The 19,373-nt window shown below is 36.2% G+C and overlaps 2 protein-coding genes across 5 annotated transcripts; one reads left to right on the forward strand and one right to left on the reverse strand.

Annotated features, from left to right (window-relative positions):
* Positions 1-654: 654 nt before the first annotated feature.
* Positions 655-7,917, reverse strand: LOC132634961 (uncharacterized). The gene is made up of 14 exons (XM_060351155.1): positions 7,591-7,917; positions 7,453-7,500; positions 6,756-6,816; positions 6,613-6,645; positions 5,350-5,474; positions 5,134-5,268; positions 4,670-4,746; positions 4,267-4,514; positions 2,907-2,963; positions 2,663-2,831; positions 1,878-1,935; positions 1,721-1,806; positions 1,555-1,611; positions 655-1,026 (listed from the first exon to the last, which is right to left on the reverse strand). Exons 1-14 carry the CDS (start codon positions 7,724-7,726, stop codon positions 949-951), a joined length of 1,368 nt encoding a protein of 455 aa, XP_060207138.1. The 5' UTR covers positions 7,727-7,917; the 3' UTR covers positions 655-948.
* A 2,746-nt stretch (positions 7,918-10,663) lies between these two features.
* LOC132634960 (plant UBX domain-containing protein 8) lies at positions 10,664-18,061 on the forward strand. 4 transcript variants are annotated; one of them, XM_060351152.1, is made up of 11 exons: positions 10,668-10,861; positions 14,620-14,681; positions 14,847-15,429; positions 15,512-15,598; positions 15,688-15,788; positions 15,985-16,204; positions 16,308-16,523; positions 16,601-16,732; positions 17,138-17,281; positions 17,369-17,425; positions 17,721-18,061. In XM_060351152.1, the coding sequence occupies exons 1-11, from the start codon at positions 10,778-10,780 to the stop codon at positions 17,826-17,828; spliced, it is 1,794 nt and encodes a 597-aa protein (XP_060207135.1). In that variant the 5' UTR covers positions 10,668-10,777; the 3' UTR covers positions 17,829-18,061. The 4 variants fall into 4 exon arrangements, with proteins under 4 accessions (XP_060207137.1, XP_060207136.1, XP_060207135.1 ...); XM_060351151.1 differs by having other exon boundaries at positions 10,669-10,861; positions 15,676-15,788; XM_060351154.1 differs by lacking the exons at positions 17,369-17,425; positions 17,721-18,061 and having other exon boundaries at positions 10,664-10,861; positions 15,676-15,788; positions 17,081-17,214.
* Positions 18,062-19,373: the final 1,312 nt, after the last annotated feature.

Here is a 19,373-nt window from a genome sequence, read left to right on the forward strand (position 1 = left end):
ATGTTATGGGTAGGGGTAGTAACGTCTTTTTCTTATTATCTTTTAGCTCAGAAGGGCAAATATTAAAGACCACGCATTACAAGGGCAAAAATTAAAGACCAGCGCATTTGAAGGGCATTCGCGCCAATTGCATTAAGAACAATCGTGCAAATTGCCCAATGCACAGGGCTACAGATGAATGGGCTGAGTAAGCCCAATAATGAATTTTTCACTTGGATTAAGCAATAGTCATGTCGACCAAAAGGCATAATACGAACAGCTATGTCGCACGTAATTACTGCTACTCAGTTGTCTCTTTATTTTGTTGTCTAGTATATGATATCGAGGGGAGAAAAAGAAAGAAAAGACGACAGCTTCAATAAGCTTGTCCTAAAAGGTATTTTTTAAGAAAAAAATTGTAGACAAAAAACTAGAAGGACCAAGTATGAGCTTAAGCTTAAACATTAGAATCATTACGCATACAAAAAGGCCTCCGGGAGACTAGGAATAGCGTAGCAAGGTGTACCTAACAATCCTTGCTTACAACATCTCTTTTTCATGAATTGCTTTCTTATTTTGTTCTTTGTCCCTTTATTTACGACGGTGTCAACTGGGAGTCGGCCTAGGCAATAAGCAAAGCCATCATCACCAAGCTCGCTATCAAACATGTATCGATTGATGAGAATATAACCAAGCACATTGTAAATTGTAATTGATCAGAGTGAGATTACATTGGTATACAACTTGCGTGTAATAGGCAGAATTCAATGATTTGGTATGAGTTTCCACGTCTACACCAGTAAACAGTATGACACATCCATTAAATGGCCATTCCATGGCCATTAGCGGAAACTCCCATCATGGAAGAAAACTCGGATCTAGTTAAGTTGCAAGGGAGTTGATCTAAAGAAACTGCAACCTATGGCATGTGATCGGGGTGCATTCCTATATTGTGTTTTGATCTCAAGCTTATGTGGCTGCAACCAACTTTCTGATCTTTCTGTCATGGTTCAACATAGCACTTACGCTCTCAACAACCAATACAATCTGCATATGCAAAAATATACAACATTAAAATAAGCAAATACAGATGAGGAGCAGCGTCCCAAAAGTTAGGGTGCACAATAATGCAATGTGAATGATCTGAGACTCCATAGAACACAACAGCTTAAGCCCCGTCCAGCTATCCTCGCAAGAGACTGGTCAATTTATCAGCTTAAACAAAAGGGTTCAAACCTTAACAATGATGTTATAACAAGAATGATTGTACTGTATTCTATGCTATGTTGCTCGGACTCTCCAAAAATTTTGCCGCACCCGTGGCGGATGTTCCAAAAATGCACTACTTTTGGAGTATCTGACACGCATCCTGTCAACATTTTTGAAGAGTCCAAGCAACATAGATTCTATGCATGTTTAATGCTAGCCAATTTTTAGAAGTAGTTCATTTAGATTCACGCAACTTTGCTTTCTCTGAAATTTGAAGCAGCCATGTTACTCGACAAGAATACCATTAGCTGCCTAGCATGGTATTCCGTGAGAAAGAAAGAACGCAAAATAAGACCAAAAGCAAACCTGGAAGCAAGCATAAGCCATTCCTGTTGCAAAGTAAAAGTTGGCATTTCCAGTACCCTGCCAAGGTAGCATGTTTGCATAAGCACCTAATACTGATATCTGGAATTACCTTCAAGTTTATAATACATTAGGAGCAAAAATGCATAGAAATGAAGCAGATACATACCCTCCATATCCACAAGTTATGCATCACTGGACTAAGAAGGGAAACTCCAACATATCCACAAAAGAGAAAGAACGAAAACTGCATTTCTGCAATGAGTATAATGGTCAGATATAATCCAATTAGGACGTTAATCAAGAGAAAAGCGCATGCTTAATACCTGCTAACTCATTGAAAAACAAAGCTAACAAAGCCAAGTACAGAGCAGAGTCCCCAACCTGATCAAATTTGAACCGGGTTAAGCGGGAGTCAAGAAATGATCATAATGTATCGCAAAAGACGAGCAATACAAATACCGAGCAATTTATTCTTGACATGAAAGTTAGCACTAGGAAAACTGAAGCAACCATCTAATTATAAGAAATTCGAGCAAAGCTACAAGAGATAGTATCCGATAGTTAACCAATCATGCTAAGCATTCGTAAAAGCAGCTTATTTTTGTCATACAAGGTAAATCCAGAAACATAATTTCAGAATCAGCCTAACATAGAAAGATACATGTACGACAGCATCATGACTGAACCAAAAGTGTCAGACAAAGGCTTCACAACTAGATCCACTAGATGATAAATTCAGCATCCTACTGACAAACGGAAAAATCAACAAACTCCCAACTACACAGTCCTCACACATCCTCTTAGAAAGGAAACTGCAAATTGCTTTGTAGCATGAACCTCCTCACCCCCCAACACCCCACCCCACCCCCTCAACCCCAACAGAAGGGGATTACCAAAGCCAGGCAAAAAAAATCACACACATGATACCAGTTATCCTGCAGAGGTCATAATTTCACATGTCGACAATTAGCTCATGATGTAAAAGGTTGAAGTGCTCAATCTTTTCTTTTATCAGGGCTGAAGTGCTCAGTCTTCAAACATCAAATTTAGAAATTTTTTAATATTCAAGAGTGAAGAGAAATAGAGATTCACATAGGAAAAAACTCACTGAAGGATAGGGTTTAAGCATTGAACAGATTGCCATGTAAACAAACGCCAAGAAGCACGGTCGGTGTTTTAGCCTTATAGCTAGTGGCAGTATCATGAAAAGGATGTTCACATGAAAAACAATCAGAAAGAAATCTCTGAAAAATTCAAAGACCTCAGCAAAGAAGTACCTGCAGCCAAGATGCACAAAGAGGTTACTGAAAGAAGAGGCAATTCATGGAGCAAGCAATTTTATAGTCACTTACCACAAGACACCTATGTTTGGAGACAAATCTTTGACAGTAAGAATAAACCCATAGGTCCTGCAAGTCAATAAATGATACAGAGTTATCAACAAGTCTCAATATAGAAAAGCAAATAAACTCTACCAAGATATTTTCCAATGCACAGGAGTATTTGCTGACAAGCAAAAAACTATAGCATTGCAAAGAAATAGATAATTATGCAGATAATTACAACAACAACAAACCCAGTGTAATCCCACAAGTGGGCTCTGGGGAGGGTAGGATGTACGCAGACCTTACCTCTACCTTTGTAGGGTAGAGAAGCTATTTCCGATAGACCCTCAGCCTTTAAGGGCAGCCCAATGCACAAAGCATCCCACATTAGCAGGGTTGGGGGAAGGGCCGCACCCAAAGGGGTGTGATGTAGACAGCCTAACCTAATGCAAGCATTAGTGGCTGATTCCACTGCTCGAACCCGTGACCTATAGGTCACACGGAGACAACTTTACCGCTGCTCGAAGGCTCCCCTTCAATTATGCAGATGATAACCTTGTTACTATATACTTGGCCAAATTTACTTAGCTTAAAAAAGGACCTATAACTTGGCCAAATGCAGTGTTCAACAAGTAAATCAATCATTGCCATCGAGTTGATTCGGCAATAAAACATAAGGAAAAGCTCCAACTGTTGAAACTTGATAGCAAGTAGCAACATGGTCATAACTGAGAACAATGACGAGCTATCAACCATGATAGGCAATGATATGAAGAAACACAATAGAATAGCTGCTGCTTCACTCATACCACAGCGTAGCAGCACAAGATTACCATTTATCAGAGAAAAATAAGTTAAAGTACCTGAAGGCTGGGGCAATAAACACTTAGAGCCCGTTTGGCTTAGCTTATAAGTTGCTGAAAACAACTTACAAGCTGTTTTCAGCTTTTTTGAGTGTTTGGCTGACCAGCTTATAAGCCATTTTGTGCTTAAAATAAGCCCAAAAAAATAAGTTGGCCTGTTTGGCTTAGCTTAAAAAAAGCAGCTTATAAGCTGCTTTTTTTAAGCCCATCCAAACAGGCTCTTAATTTATAATTAAAATTTCCATTCACATTCAAGAACTATAAAATAAAAGTCTACTTTTTCTATGTCAAGTAAAATTTATAATACAAAAGGGCTGCGAAATTTGTCCTATCAACAGTACAAAGTTCAAGTTAAGGAAATAGCAAAAACAAGAATTGCAACAACTAAACCTCAATCCTGAACTAGTCAGTCTCGGTTACATGAATCCTTCCTATCAATGTCGCTCCATTTAAACCCAGCTCAATCGAATATTTAATAGTTAAGGTTGTCTAGGCAAAGACAAGCACAAGAAAATAACTAGTACCTGCTAAACATTTCTGAAAGGCCACCATAGTTTCTCATAAAGATGCCACACAGAACCAATGTATATAAGCTCCAAATAAAAACCCAGACAAAGAAGAGTCCAACTGGTTTCCATGAGAAACTTTTTTGTTCTGTCAAGCCATTGTGTTCCAACCGGCCTTTACTTGAGCTGTCATCTTCATCTTTCTTATGCATTAGGAACAATTTCCTTGGGGTTGCATCTGGACCATTACCTAACAGTAAGATTACCTGGAACGAGAAAAACCTAATAGAAATTAGAAGAACTGATAGACACTGACGTTCACAAACTAAAAAAGACCGACTTCTATATGTATTCCCACACTTTCCATTTAAACTTATGCAATATTTCAGCCCTTTACGACATTAGGGGGAAAAGAACTTACAGGTATAATCAGAATTGCCGGATAGAGAGACAAATGAGATGCTACAACCCACCCAAAAGCTGCCAATGGGGCTACTCCTGTATATGAATGAGCAAATTAATCAGTTCATGTATTACCTCTACATCGACAATGCCTCTGTACAAGCACCATATATTCTTTTTGGAGAGGGAAATTTTTCTTTTTCAAAAAAAAAAAAACTATATTCATTTCAACAAGATGAATATTTATTTTTGAACAGAAAAAAATCACCTTGTTGTAATGAATATTATAGAGTATGTTTTATCAAGAGAACCGAGAAGGAAGGAGTATGTTTTATCAAGAGAACCAAGAAGGAAGGAGTAAATATGCTTAGATTCCCCCTTCAATAAAAGCAAATAGAAAATGGGTAAAAGGTGAGGAAACTATATATAAAAAGAAGAAAAGAAAAAAATCACTAACATATAAAAGGATTATTGACTTCTTACGGATGCATGCTCCATAAAGTGACAAGACAATAAAAAGATTTTCCACAGGGGTTGTATTGAAACCCACACATGTGACTATGGTGAAAGGGTTCCACAAGTACACGAGAGCAGCAATGTCCTCAGATGGTAGAATCTCTGAAACAAAAAAATGGTGGTTATTGCATCATAAACTAATGAAGAAGCAAATAAATTTCGGCATTAGAGCTGAATATTCACCAGAAACTTCAAAGAGCTTCCCCAAACCCAGCAATTTTAATCTCTCGCAATATGTCATGCGAAGTTTAAGGCCAGTTGCCCGGATTAGCATGGCAGAAATGAAATCTGCAATCACAGAAACCAAACTATATCCAAAAATAGGTTGAATGTCCATAAGACTTCATAATATTGAAAGAGCTACTCAGAAATAATGCTGCATGAGGAAGTAACAGATAAACTCAACATGAGATCTTTTCTATCTGCAAATTTTATAGTCACAGGCAAGATTAATAGGATAAAATTTTATTCGGCACTGAAGGAACGCAAAAATGGAAACATGTTATATGCAGGTAACTGGTTCCAAGCTGTATGATCTGTCTCATGTTAAGTGTCCTCTCTGTTTTGGTCTGTCTGAATGAGTCTAATTTCTCAAAATGAAAACTTTCACTGTGCGCTCTGAGAAACTTAATATTTCGGCACTATACATTTTAATACTTTTTCATTATCATACTACTAAATAGGTACATTCAGACTAGATCCCACATTTATTCTCTGGATCTACGTCTCTATCTAAAAGAATATATGTAGGTAAAGAACGAAAAAACTAAGTGCTATGAAGTGATGATGATGGACGCGGATAATACAATAAACCAACTTGTGTGCTTTAAACAGTTCTCCTGAAGGAATAACAAGAACCATAGCAAACAAGCTTTTGTTATAATTTACACACAACTCTCGAAGAAGCTTCACGGAAGTGAACCAACCAACCTTCTAGAGAGTGCAGGTATACAAAGCTACTCAGAATTATTACTCTTATTTGGATCTTCTGGACAGTATTTAAGTTTTTACAGAGAATGCTTTTATTCAGTTAATAATAGTAAAATAGGGTAATGCTCATCACTCATCCATCTTCATTCGCTTCATATATGCTCCTCACCACATTTAACTGATATAATGACAGCCAAGAACAATGAATATGGAATCAAGGATAAAAGAAAATGCCATTTACTGAAGTTCCTTTAGTATATCATTTACGAACCCATTCAGAGGATAATCATTGTATGGTCTTTAATAAAAATGCAGCAGTTGAAAGTTCTATAATAACCAGCCCTTTTTTTCCATATAGGAGTTAGTAAGAAGTTCCCTTAAATGTCATTTCCAAATTCAATGATATAAAAAGTTATCACTTAATGAATGCAAGTCTTAATTATACATCCGCACTGATATGTACGACTCAAAAGAGTATTTCTATGTTTTTTATGGAAAGCAAGAAAGAGATAATACCTGCATAGAAGATGATAAGGCTGTCCTTCAATTCTACAAATGACATTACGAAAAAATAAAATAAGTTACAATAAAAAAGCAAAAAAATAAAATAAAAAAAAATCAACAACGAACAAATGCTTAGCTGAAGCTAAATATATTACTTTTTCATTGTAAGCGGACCGAGAACCGAGAGCAAGAGCGGAGAACCATGATACATAGAACCTTCCAGAATATTCAAAAATCAAAGCATCAAACAAGTGAAATTCTAAACCACATCGAATTAAACAATAAAAAAATATACTCCCTCCGACCACTTTTACTTGTCACGTTTCGCTTCTCAAGAGTCAAACCACGTAGACTTTAACCAACATTTTAAGATATATTTTTTCATCTGAGAAGAATTGCAACTTACAGTATTTTTCGTATATTTTTGAACATCTAAATTTTATTCTTAAAATATTGAATTAATCTAATTCAATTTAGCTGTGAAGATTAGTCAAATTAACTCTCGAAGTAAAAGTGAACAGAGTGAGTAACAAAGTATTAAACACATCACTTAAAAGTAGAGAAATAAACTAAACAAACCAGCATACGGAGACATCGAAAATTACATCAATATTTTAAAACTCAAAATTACATGTTCGGAGCTAAATTAAATTATATTAATTCAACATTTCAAAACTAAAAATAAGATGTTCTGGCACTATACGAAAATTACTATAAGTTGCAATTCTTCTCATATTAATATCAAATCCATGCAGTTTGACTCTCGATAAACGAAAACAGTGACTAGTAAAAGCGAACAGAGCCAGTATTAAACACGTCACTTGAAAGTATAGAGAAATAAACGAAACGAACCAGCATACGGTGACATCGATGATTGCGTTAACCAGTAACCTTCTGCCACTGTAAAAAAAAAAAAAGGTCAGTGAAAATACTGACAGATACAATTGATGTTTAGTATGTGTAAATGTGAATGGAGAAAAAGTGAATTACGGCGTCGTAGACTGGTGACGGGAGTGGAAACTTCAGGACGAGTAGCTAAGTTAAGGTTTTTAGGGAAGTAAATGAGAATTAATCTGAATATCACTGATGCTATTGCCCATCTCCAAAACTGTGGCTTCGTTTTCATATTCTTCTTCTTCGTTATTGCTACTGTAACAGAGGTTCTAGATCCAGCTCAACAATGGCTCTAGTAGCAGAATTGCAGCGATCAAATTCGAACCGGAGAAATCCCCAACTTGTAACGACGACGTATAATGCTTTTAGATGGGCTTGGTTACTTAATTGGGCCCACCGCAAGATATGGGGTGCAAGTGCACACATAGCATAGCCTATTTGGGGTATTTAGCAGGCGTTTGGACATGTTTTTCAATCTCATGGTTTAGTTTGAAACCCCAAATTATTTAAAAAGGCATGATTTGAGGTTTTAGACTATGATTTCAAAAAATTTAAAAATAAAACTTGACTCATAAATTTATATTTTATAAAATAAGATCCATAAGTTGGTAAATATTTTTAATAATTACTCCCACCAATCATTTACCAACCTCATTAACTTCTACCAACCTTTATTTATGTTAACATGTGGGAGGATTATATTAAAGAGTAGTTGCATTACTATTCATGTTAAATTTTCGTTTTTGTTGAATTAAGTTTGATCAATTCATGTTGCATTTTTCAAAAAAGTCTCCTAGTAGCCTATTAATTTTGTTATGAACTATGACTGGCTTATTTGGTAAGATTGTATAAGAATTGAGAATGTTTTGATAGTTTTCACAATTTGTAGGATTTTTATGTCTATAAGAGAAAATACAACTTAAGATGTCCAAATTACATATCCAAACATGGTTTCAAATCTTGGTTTGAAACCGTGGTTTCAAACCATGTCCAAACGGCTCCTTATTTAAGGGAAAGTTAGGTAAATGTACCCTTCAGCCAACTAGTTTACTAAACAGGGCCGAAGTATACACTATCTATACACTTTGGTTGTATATATCATCTATAGGTATGTATAATATATGCATATATCTTATCTAAATACACTATTTATACACTAGGTACATATTTTTATTTTGCTGTAATTTTTTCTTTATTTAAGTCGTGGCCTAGGTTCCTGAATTTTTGTAAGTTTTGCTACTTTATATTCAAATACAAACATACGTGTTTTGAAGTTGAAAATTTACGTCTGAAGTTACAAATTTTGCCTGAAGTTTAGCATATTACTTGTGCAAACAAACTTCGGATACTTTATACTAAACTTCAAGCACGTGTGAACTTTGAATGTTTATGTGTAACTAAACTCAGCCAAGTTACTACTAACACACTGAATTTTGTTTCTCTCAGTACTCAAGCGCGCGCGCACTCATTTACAAGGAATTGTGGAATTTATGACCAATGTCTGATTAAGAACCAATGCCATCCCTAATGATGTTTTCTCTCCTTTCTCCAGTATTGTTTTCCTTTTCCCTTTTCTCTTTGATCCAATTTTCAAGAGAATGATGAATAAATAAAATTCAGATGAAAAAGTATTGAAATTTGTTTGGTGTAAATTTTTTACATTTAGAACAGTGCACTATAATCAAATCTACTACTAATGTAAAATTAGAAAATTAAAGTACTTTGCGATATACTTTTGCCTTTGAATGTTCACTCTTTTTTTAGACAAAAAAAGTACTGCACGGAGAAGGGGAAAAGGGCTTAGGCTAGATAGTCCGTTGTCTGAAGCTTGCCAATTAAATAATTAAATTTTTTCGAATATACCTGAAATGGTATGATGAAACTTGGCTATTGTATTTTCTTTTCCATATTTGATTTTTTTTATTTTTTATGTTTTACTTGAGCTGAAGGTCTATCGACAACATCCTCTCTACAGATTCCACTTATAAAATTACACTGAATATGTTATTGTTGTTGTAGTACGGTAAAACTTGGCTACCTATTGCAATTCCTACCAAGATATGTGGTCATTGAAAATCGATGGGCTGGGAATAATGAATTGGGCCTACTGCAAGATTTATGCGGCCCTGGCATGAAGTTTTCCATTTGAGAAAACCTCAAACCATCTTGGTGTTTGGGTTGAAAAGTGTGGAAGAAGAATTTATAAACCAAACATCATTAGAGAGTGGATTGAAACACTCTTCTACATTGATACGCCTTTGCGCATTTTTGTTTGATTTTTCTCTGTTATAAACCACCATACCAAAGCATGTGAAATTTCATTTATGCTTAAATTGATTCGCCGAAAGCATGTTTGGATTTTTCTCCAAAATTTTTACATGGAATGATGGTTAATAGTTCCGAATCTCATTTTGTTACATAGAAATAAGATATACCGTATACATATAGCTATTAGAAATCATTTTATATTAAAAACGTCATGACTTAGACATTATAATCCATATTTTAATAATATATCATTGAAAGCACAAATCATTCGAGTTATAATGCTGGGTATTACCAATAGAAAGTCAAGTTAGAAAATTGAATAGACCAAAAAAAGGGTTATAAAACTAAAGCTTACCTAACTTTTATTCTTACGTCTTAGGGGATGGGGAGAAGGAAATTACAAAGAAATCACATCTCATATCTCTTTTCAATCTTTCACAATAGGCTATCAAGAAAGGAGATAGTGAGAATTGAATTTGGGCTAATAATTTTTATCGGTATCACTAGATTACAAGTCACATCGAACAAAATATTATATTCATACTATATATAAAATTTAAAATACTAAATAATAAATATATACTTTAATATCAACAATAATTGTGGTATTTTATAATACTTATTTCAAATTTAAAATATGGATCCCTTCGATTGGGAGCAAAGATTACTTTATCTCCTCGCTTTAAGCTTTTTGGTCCCACATTTATGCCAAATGACACATTAAGTCCCCAAATCGACTTATGCTCCAAGATATGCACATTTTACAGTCAAGGCCTTATAAATGCGTGGAAGTTAAAGAACACTATAGAAGGGTCCAGCTATTTCAGTTTATTTACCCAGAAACCCCTCAAATTCCACCCTAATATCTACTCAAGCCCCTCTTCAATATATATTCCTTTCTGCTCTCTTTCAGTTTCCCCAAAATATCTATCTCTCTATATCCATTTCACTCTCTCACGTTTCCTTCATTTGTTTACAAAAAGATCGCAAAATTTAGGGATTTTTTTATAGAAAAATGGTGAGACCTAATCAAGCAGAAATCGAAACATTTATGAACATTACTGGTGTTTCTGAAGCTATCGCTATTCAGAAACTCGAGGTAAATCTTTTTTTTTTTACCTCTGATTTACTGCGATTGTTACCGTAGGTGAATGAAAGCTTAGTGTAGCATATTATTGCTTGCAATTGATTTTTTTTTTTACTGCGATTGTTACCGTAGGTAAATTTTCGCTTAGTCTAGTATTTTATTGGTTGCAATTATTGATTTTTTTTTCACTTCTGATTACTGCGATTGTTACCGTAGGTGAATTTTCGCTTAGTGTAGTATTTATGTTGGAATTGATTTGTTTTTTCCACTTGTGATTTACATTGTTACCGTAGGTGTATTTCACTTTGTGTAGTATTTTATTGCTTGCAATTTTTTTTTTTTTTTTTTACCGCAGGTGTATTTTGGCTTAGTGTAGTATTTTATTGGTTGTAATTATTGATTTTTCTTCTGCTGTAATCATCTGGTGTTTAATTTGATTGATTGTTAATAGTATATATATATTTGGAATTTAATTTCTGATTACTGTGATTGCTTGATTTCCTGATTTTCACTTAGTGTAGTTACGTTAATGCTTAGGATTAATTGTTGTTTACTTAATTTTAATCAGCTACTTCAGCTAATGCAAAAATTGAAATCAGCTTCTTTATCTATTCGTAAATGTTGGTGCTTTTGTTTCCCGTGATTCAAACTAATTGAACTTTGATCAACATTTTGGAACGTATCTCTTTCACTATTTTGGTATTAGGAGAATAGTAAATTGAGGTATTTTTGTGTAGTTTTCGGATATCTAAGCCTTAATTTTAAGAGAATGAATTAAGAAAAAACTAAAATGATTTCTTTTTTAAGTTCTGATTATTGCAGTTGCTAATCGGAGGCTTTCTGATTGTTTACAGCTAATGATATTAGCTTCATCTAGTGTTTTATTGGTTAGACTTTATATTTGTTTTCTGTAATCAGCCACTTTTCGCAATCTCAAAACGTTTGGCGCTTTTTTTCTCCAAGATGCAAACTCAGTGAATTCGATCTAAATTTTGAGTTGTATTCTTTCACGATTTTTATATGTGGAGAGTTATCATTTTTAGTAGTGTTTGTGTAATTTATGAGTATCTAATTCTAGTTATAAGGATCTTAGTAAATCAACTCCAATTAAGCTCCAAAAGTTTGTCAAACTGTCTCTCTACAAGCTAAGAGTGCCAAACAAATTGTATGAGTCATTTTTGCTGTTCGTACAATGATGTTTATTTGGATGAATTGGATATTAACTCGACAAAGTTGTGGTAACGCATGTGTGCTGATTGTGAGGCTTGTTGCTGCAAGTCTAATGAGGAAAATTGTTTTGGATAGTCCCTATTTGGTTGTGCTGTTCAATTTTGCTGCTTTATCTTTTCTGAATTGGAGCTATTTCATCTATTGTAGTGTAATAGAGTTTTGTGCAGCCGGATATTTTTTTCTAAGGTAAATAATTTTTTTAATGTGGGAAAACTCAATTACACAGGACCGTATTTTAAAGACTAGAGAACCTACACGATTATATTGTTCTCTACAAATGTCACCCAACTTTCCTACAAGTAGGAACAACAAGAATACACCGGAAACTATGAATAAGAGTCTATTCCATATGTTATATGTGTAAGGGCTCGGGTGAAGGCATGGATGACTTTCTTGTACATTTTCAGTTAGCTTCTTGCTTATGGCTGAAATTCTAGGATGGTTTGGTTTATATTGGGTGATGCCGTATTGCCACGAAAGAAATGTTGTTTAGCTGGGACCATGAAGAGGAGGAGGAGATGCTGAGCATGGAGGGTTTCTCCATTAGCACATGTATTGGTTGTTAGGAGAGAGAAGCAGGAGAGCTTTTGAAGGGGTAGAGATTGATTTTGACAGTCCTTTTATCCCTTATTTCTTTTTTATGCACCCATGAGATTCCTCTTTGTATAAGAGATTGGCTGATATCCATAGAAACCGTATCTTATAGGTTTTTAGTCCCAGACACTTCAATAAAATTATTTATCTTATCTGTGGAAAAAGGAGGTTATTCTACAAAATCATTCCTAATGATCTAATCCCTCAATTCTCTTATTTCTCTTTTTCCACAAGACCCACATGATGGTTAGCACCAGAAGTTGAATGCAACAACATCAATAACAATTACGCCTCAGTCCCAAACAACTTGGAGTTGGCTATATTAGTCCTTCTTCATTTAAGCTCATTTCATATCCTCATCATCATCAACAACAACAACAGCAAAAACAACAATTGTGCCTTATCTTTTTTTGATTAAGCACCGGGTGTCCGAGGCTCTTTGAGCCCCGACTAATCCCGGGGGTGCACAGGCCCTCGGCAAGGAGTTTCCCGCAAGTGCACCACGGGTACAATTGTGCCTTATCTTTAATCAAGTTTGCACTATTACCAAGGATTTGTAGGTCTTTCGATTAGGTTTACCCCTCCCCTTTTAACACCTTCACTTACCATAGTTTCACGCCTACATGCCGGTGCATTTTGTTGGTTGAGGCAGTACATGTCCAAACCATCGCAAGCGACCTTCTCGCGTTTATCGTGCTACTTGCACCTTCTGGCGAATTTTGCCATCTCTAATCCTATCTAATTTGGTATGACGCATTTCTCTGCAACACTCATCTTATGGATATGTTGGACTTTAGCAGCCCAACATTCACTACCATATTAACATTGCCGTTCTTATAGCTGTTGTTCTACAGAACTTACCTTTCGCTTTGGTAGGCATCGCCGGTAGCACTTATCCACTTCAACCATCCAATTTTAATCCTATGAGTAACATCTTCATCTATCATTCCATTTTCTTGAAACAAGGAGCCTAGGTATCTAAATGCACTTTGTTTAAATACTAGCTAATATGTGTATTTATGGAGTGCTTTGAATTTGATGGTTTGCGCCTTACAAAAAGGCATTCTGATATTCATCATAAGGAAAGAATTCTTGGAATCCCAAAGCATTAACTTTGAGAAGAATATCTGACTATTTTATACAGATAATAGGTAGGTGATATTCCATAATAAAAAAAAAAAAAAAAAAAAAGGGCATGCCTGGTTATGATGCATGAGTGCTCCATCGAATGTTCCTTTTTTCGTCCTGTTTTACTGGTATAAGAGGGAGAGGTATGGAGAGTGATCTGGTCAAAGCATGCATATGATGTCAAATTGGAGTCAAGAAAATGATAGAATTTCAGGAAAATCTGCCGTCATGTCTTTTTGGCTTCTCTATATATTTTTGAGAAAAAAGTTGCATATATAAATGAACTTAATGCTCATAGGCTCTTGGTTTCCACCTCCCTTTGCCTTACTCGATAGATATAGTCTCTACTGTAAGGAATTGGCCGCGTTAATTTTCATTTTTTTCCCCCACAATTGATGTTGAATTACTAAAGTACCATATTATCCTTCCAATACATGACCCATCATTTGCTTAATCACTCCCCACCGCCTGTAAGAAAGAAAGCGTAGAGTCTTGTAATAGAAGCTTAAATAGAATTTATGAGACAGTAGTTTTTGGTCAAGTGCTTTTCTTTAATCAAGTGTGGTTTATCTTCTTGGAGCTTGGTACTCTATTAGCATAACATAGAAGTGACTAGACATTCTCTTGATTGATATAAGGTTGGAGATGTTACTTTAGCGTCTTTTGCATCTTTAGGACATATTTTGAAAAAATTCAGCCATTGTCATTGCTCGATGCTTGACTTAAATCGTAACATTTGACATAGGAGCTCCATAAATCCGTTCTTTTGCTCTTTGAATGAAATAGCTTTATTATTCTCTTATATGCTGTGTTCGTAGGAGCATGGTGGGAATCTGAACGAAGCTGTGAATGCACATTTCAATCAGGGAGACAGCAACAGGTTAGTAATACACGCCCTGGGTCTCATTAATACATCCCCCACATTGAGATTTTCTGGTAAACTGTTATTTCTGCTTCTTCTTCTTCTTTTTTTCTTTTTTTCTGGCGGCTGCTAAAATGATCTTGCTTACTGTCAGTTGCTGATTTGTTGTTTCTAATTATGCAGAGTGCATGCAGCACCTGTTGCTGCTGCTCCACATGAGGATGATATGGAAATAGATGATCCAATTACAGAGGAATTTCGCAGACCTCCCTTTTCAGTTCTTTCCTCTTCTAGGATTCCAAATGCTTTCTCCCTTCTTGATCCTAGTTTCACCAGAAGTGTGTTTGACACTGATTTTACAAGCCGGGCTCCATTTGTCTCACATCCAAGACAAGCAAGAGAGATCCCTATTGAGGTGAAGGATGGGGATGGACAATCTGGTCATTCTAGAAATGCTCCTGTTATTGAGGACATTACAGAGACTGACCAGATCCTTGGCCCAGAAACTCGTGGGACTGTTATAATTGATGACGATGAGGACGAAGTAGTTCCAGGTCCTCTGCCAACACATGCTGTCAGGCGTGATAGAACAAATGATGATATCATTGACGGAGACTCTACAGCAGTGTTTTCAGAACCAAGTGCTCCTGGTGATGATGTCTTGCCGGACTATGCCAATGATATTGAAGAGGAAATGGTCCGTGCTGCGATTGAAGCTTCCAAACGCGATGCTGAAATGTCGACCCGACAACTTGACGTCAGCAATGTATGTAGTGATATTGCTAGTTGTGACGTCCTTAGAGATTCTTCCACTTTCAGTCATTGATATTCCGTTTGTCATGCCACAGGATCTAAGTAATAATCCAAGGCCTCAACCAAGGCAGTCTCATCTAGAGGATGCTCAACTTGCAGATGCGGTGTCTTTGTCTTTAAAGGTTCATTTTACTATTGCTATACTTTTTTTTTTGTCCTTTTAGTGGGTATTTCTCATGCTAACATGGATGAAATTTAGAATGCTGAGCAGGAGAAAGCTATGCCTGATTCTAGCAAAGCTATACCAGAATCAGAAGGTTATAAGCCAGCTGAGGAGAATGAGCTTGGAAAAACTACATTCTCTAATGGAAGGTACTTGTTATTGTCTGGAATGTTGATTTATAAAGGTTAATTGCTCTATTTTTCTTCTTTTACACGTCGTTTATCCGTTTGCGCTTGCAAGCAGGACATCCCTGCTTCAACTACAGCTACCCTCCATGTGTATGTACTTGTGAGAGTAAAGACAACATGTTTCTGCATTTTTGGATTATCTAACTAGTCTCTGCAGGCAATTTAGATCAGAGGTGGGAAGTTCATCCGTCCAAGATGAAGCTGAAGATTTAGAAGAGGAACCACTGGTTTGGCGCAGAAGAAAACCTATGTCTTCAGGTTCTGAAACAGCCCAAGATATCGAAGAACGTGTTGTTAGCCCATTATCAAGTCCTCGACCGCATGATAATCTTAATCACTCCCCGAGAAACGGTGCTGCTGACTTCCAGTCTGATGAGGTATATGCTCCCTGTTTTAGTGGTGGATGTCATCATACGTACTCATCTTGGTTTTGGACTATGCATATGCTTACCCTGTTACTTCCATATTCTTTCTTTGAAGTGGGGTGGTATGTCATCCCTGGAACATGATGAAGCTGTAATGCTTGAGGCTGCAATATTTGGTGGAATACCTGAGGGTACTGGATATCGTTTGCCTTATGCACCTCGTCAGCCTATGCAGAATGGTGCTGATGGACCTATGGGTCCCTATCAATGGCGCACGCCTCTTCCCCCATCTCCCTCTCTTGTGGCTGAGCGTTTACTTCGAGAACAGCAGGTAGCATTTTAAGCCCCAGCTGCAATTAAATAGGCTATTTTTCACCTGATCCTGCTTCTAAAAATATTTGAACGTAGGATGATGAATATCATGCTGCATTGCAAGCTGATAGAGAAAAGGAATTGAAGGCCAAGCAAGAAGCTGAAGCTGAACTTGAAGAAAAGAGGCAGGAGGAGGAGGAATCACGAAGGAAAGCAGAGGAGGAAAAGGTATAAAGTACCACATCTCTGGCCTAACAAAAAGCGGGAACATAGAACCCGAGTACTTTTTTTACTTATGAACTTTGTTGGTACTGTAGATTTTTTGTCATCCAATCTCCTTTCCACAATCTGATTGTACTTCATTAATGTTCTTCAACAAGATTTTTATTTTAGTTGGGTGGGTGATATACTCCCAGCCTCTCTTTCTGCTTGTCTGTGTCGTATGGTGTATGTGCGTATGCATGCACAAATGCGGCTTTATCCTTTAGGTGATAAAAGTTTAATTTTTCCTTCTCTGTGATTGTTATCTATATTGAAATCGAAGGAACTGGTGAAACCCTTATCTTATCTCTGTAGTAGGTCAAGTATAGATAATCTGCTGGCTTTAGAATCTCAGACTCAGTTATTGATCAGGAAATGGAGAGACAATTAGCAGCAAAAGAGGCTTCTCTTCCTCAGGAGCCAACAGCAGATAACGAGAATGCTGTGAATCTTGTTGTGCGTATGCCGGATGGAAGCCGCAGAGGACGGCGCTTTCTCAAATCTGATAGATTACAGGTATATTGGTGTTTGGGGAACATGATTTCTGCAGTTTCTATGGTATGATTTCATGATGATTTAACTGGATCAATGTGTGCTTCGCAGTCTCTTTTCGATTACATTGATGTTGGCAGAGTGATCAAGCCCGGCACATATAGATTGGTAACTCTTTTTTAACTGAGTGGTAGTTTCCTATTAGTTGGGGTTTGGTTTATGTATTTGAACAAATGTTTCTTAGTTTGACTTTGACAGTATTTGTGTCTTGCAAAATAGTGTATTGCAAAAAGTTCATGCACGTTTCAAATGGTCGTTTAGTTCTTGTTTTGTTGGTTTAGAGAAAGTGTGTGCGCACTTTCGTTGTTCATAATTTCGTAAATTAGTAGTTTCATTTTGTTTGTTTTCTAACAGCTAAAATTGATACTGAATACCTGCTAAATACAATATGCCTTACATGCAGGTAAGACCATATCCTAGGCGTGCTTTCAGTGATGGAGAAAGTACCCTGTCTCTGGATGACCTGGGGTTGACAAGCAAACAAGAAGCCCTGTTTCTGGAGTCGATATAAGTTATTCATGTTGTAAAGTAGTTTCAAATTGCTCCCCTAAAGACATAGATTATACATAGGTTGAAATTGGTGTTCATGGGTTGGTTTGTTTTGGTTGGTAAGCATCGCTGCAAATTATCTGATTGCGAGGGGAAACGCCAAATGATGATCATGGTGAGGAGTATTACAACGATTTATGGTGCTTTATATGTGGAATTATTTGCTTTCTGAAAATTGAAAAAAGTTACTGTAAAGTTCGCCAAATAGTCATGTGACATAGCTAACATAATGCGCATCATCGACCGGCTTTAGAGAAACGTGAGCATATATAAAGCAAGCCATATGTTTCTAATAGAGAAACTAGAGAATGATAAGTCATCCTTCCTAATGGAGCACTTTACGGTGGGTTCTTTTTTCCATAATCGAGAGACCTCCTAGAGCTTGTGGTGCTTACCTTGAAATTGAGTGGAGGATGAGTCCGTCCCTTTTATTTCTCTACCACTTAAATATTAGGTTAAGCTTTGAGCACGCTGTGCTTTTACTGGCGGACGTTTACTCATCGTGCATTTGAAAGAACAAACAGTTTATTGTTATTAAATAACAAAATACACGACAATAAGTGATATAGCCAAAAAATGTTGGGTGGGAAAGAGAGAGATTTGTTTTGATATGCAGTACAAATGACTTGAACTGGCTTCGTATTTATAGAATGATTGAAGCTGCTAGGTAAGCTACTTTCAGAAGTTGATGTGTAAGCTCACAAACTACTTGCAAGTTGCTTCAGAAATTTGCTTGTAAAGCTACTTAAAAGCTATCTATAAGCTGTCGGAGTAGTAAATGTATATTTGCAATTAAGTGTATCCATAGCATTTATCAATTTTATAGCAAAGCGAATAACTTTAATTGCATAAGTATTAAACCTGGTTAAGCTGCTAGGTAAGCTACTTTCAGAAGTTGATGTGTAAGCTCACAAACTACTTGCAAGTTGCTTCAGAAATTTGCTTGTAAAGCTACTTAAAAGCTATCTATAAGCTGTCGGAGTAGTAAATGTATATTTGCAATTAAGTGTATCCATAGCATTTATCAATTTTATAGCAAAGCGAATAACTTTAATTGCATAAGTATTAAACCTGGTTAACGGTCCCAATATGGTAAATGTGTCTAGTCACAGAATGAACTGGGCAAGATATTTGACCAAATCAAATCTGATGCTACTATGCTCTGACGCTTACTGCCCTGCTCCACGTGCTCCGCAACTCTTGGATTTCACCTGTTCTACTGAAATTAAGTAGATCAGAACTAATCTACCTACTACGGCAGCAAAGGGTTGTCGACAATGTAACAACAATATTTTGTGGCTTGCATGTTTTAACTGTTCAAAAGTTTAAATTATTATAAAGATGTATTTATTTGTATATTGGTACGTCTACATTAATACGTGAGTTTGGGTTTCTTCTTTAATCAAGCACACGAAAAGTATTTTTTGGCAAGACTCTAACTCAAACCCATTTGCTTGCTCCATTATCGTTTTATCTAAAAATCTAAAGTGTTACAAAAAAAATGTCT

The sequence above is a fragment of the Lycium barbarum genome, chromosome 4, assembly GCF_019175385.1.
Source record: "Lycium barbarum isolate Lr01 chromosome 4, ASM1917538v2, whole genome shotgun sequence".
NCBI lineage: Eukaryota > Viridiplantae > Streptophyta > Magnoliopsida > Solanales > Solanaceae > Lycium > Lycium barbarum.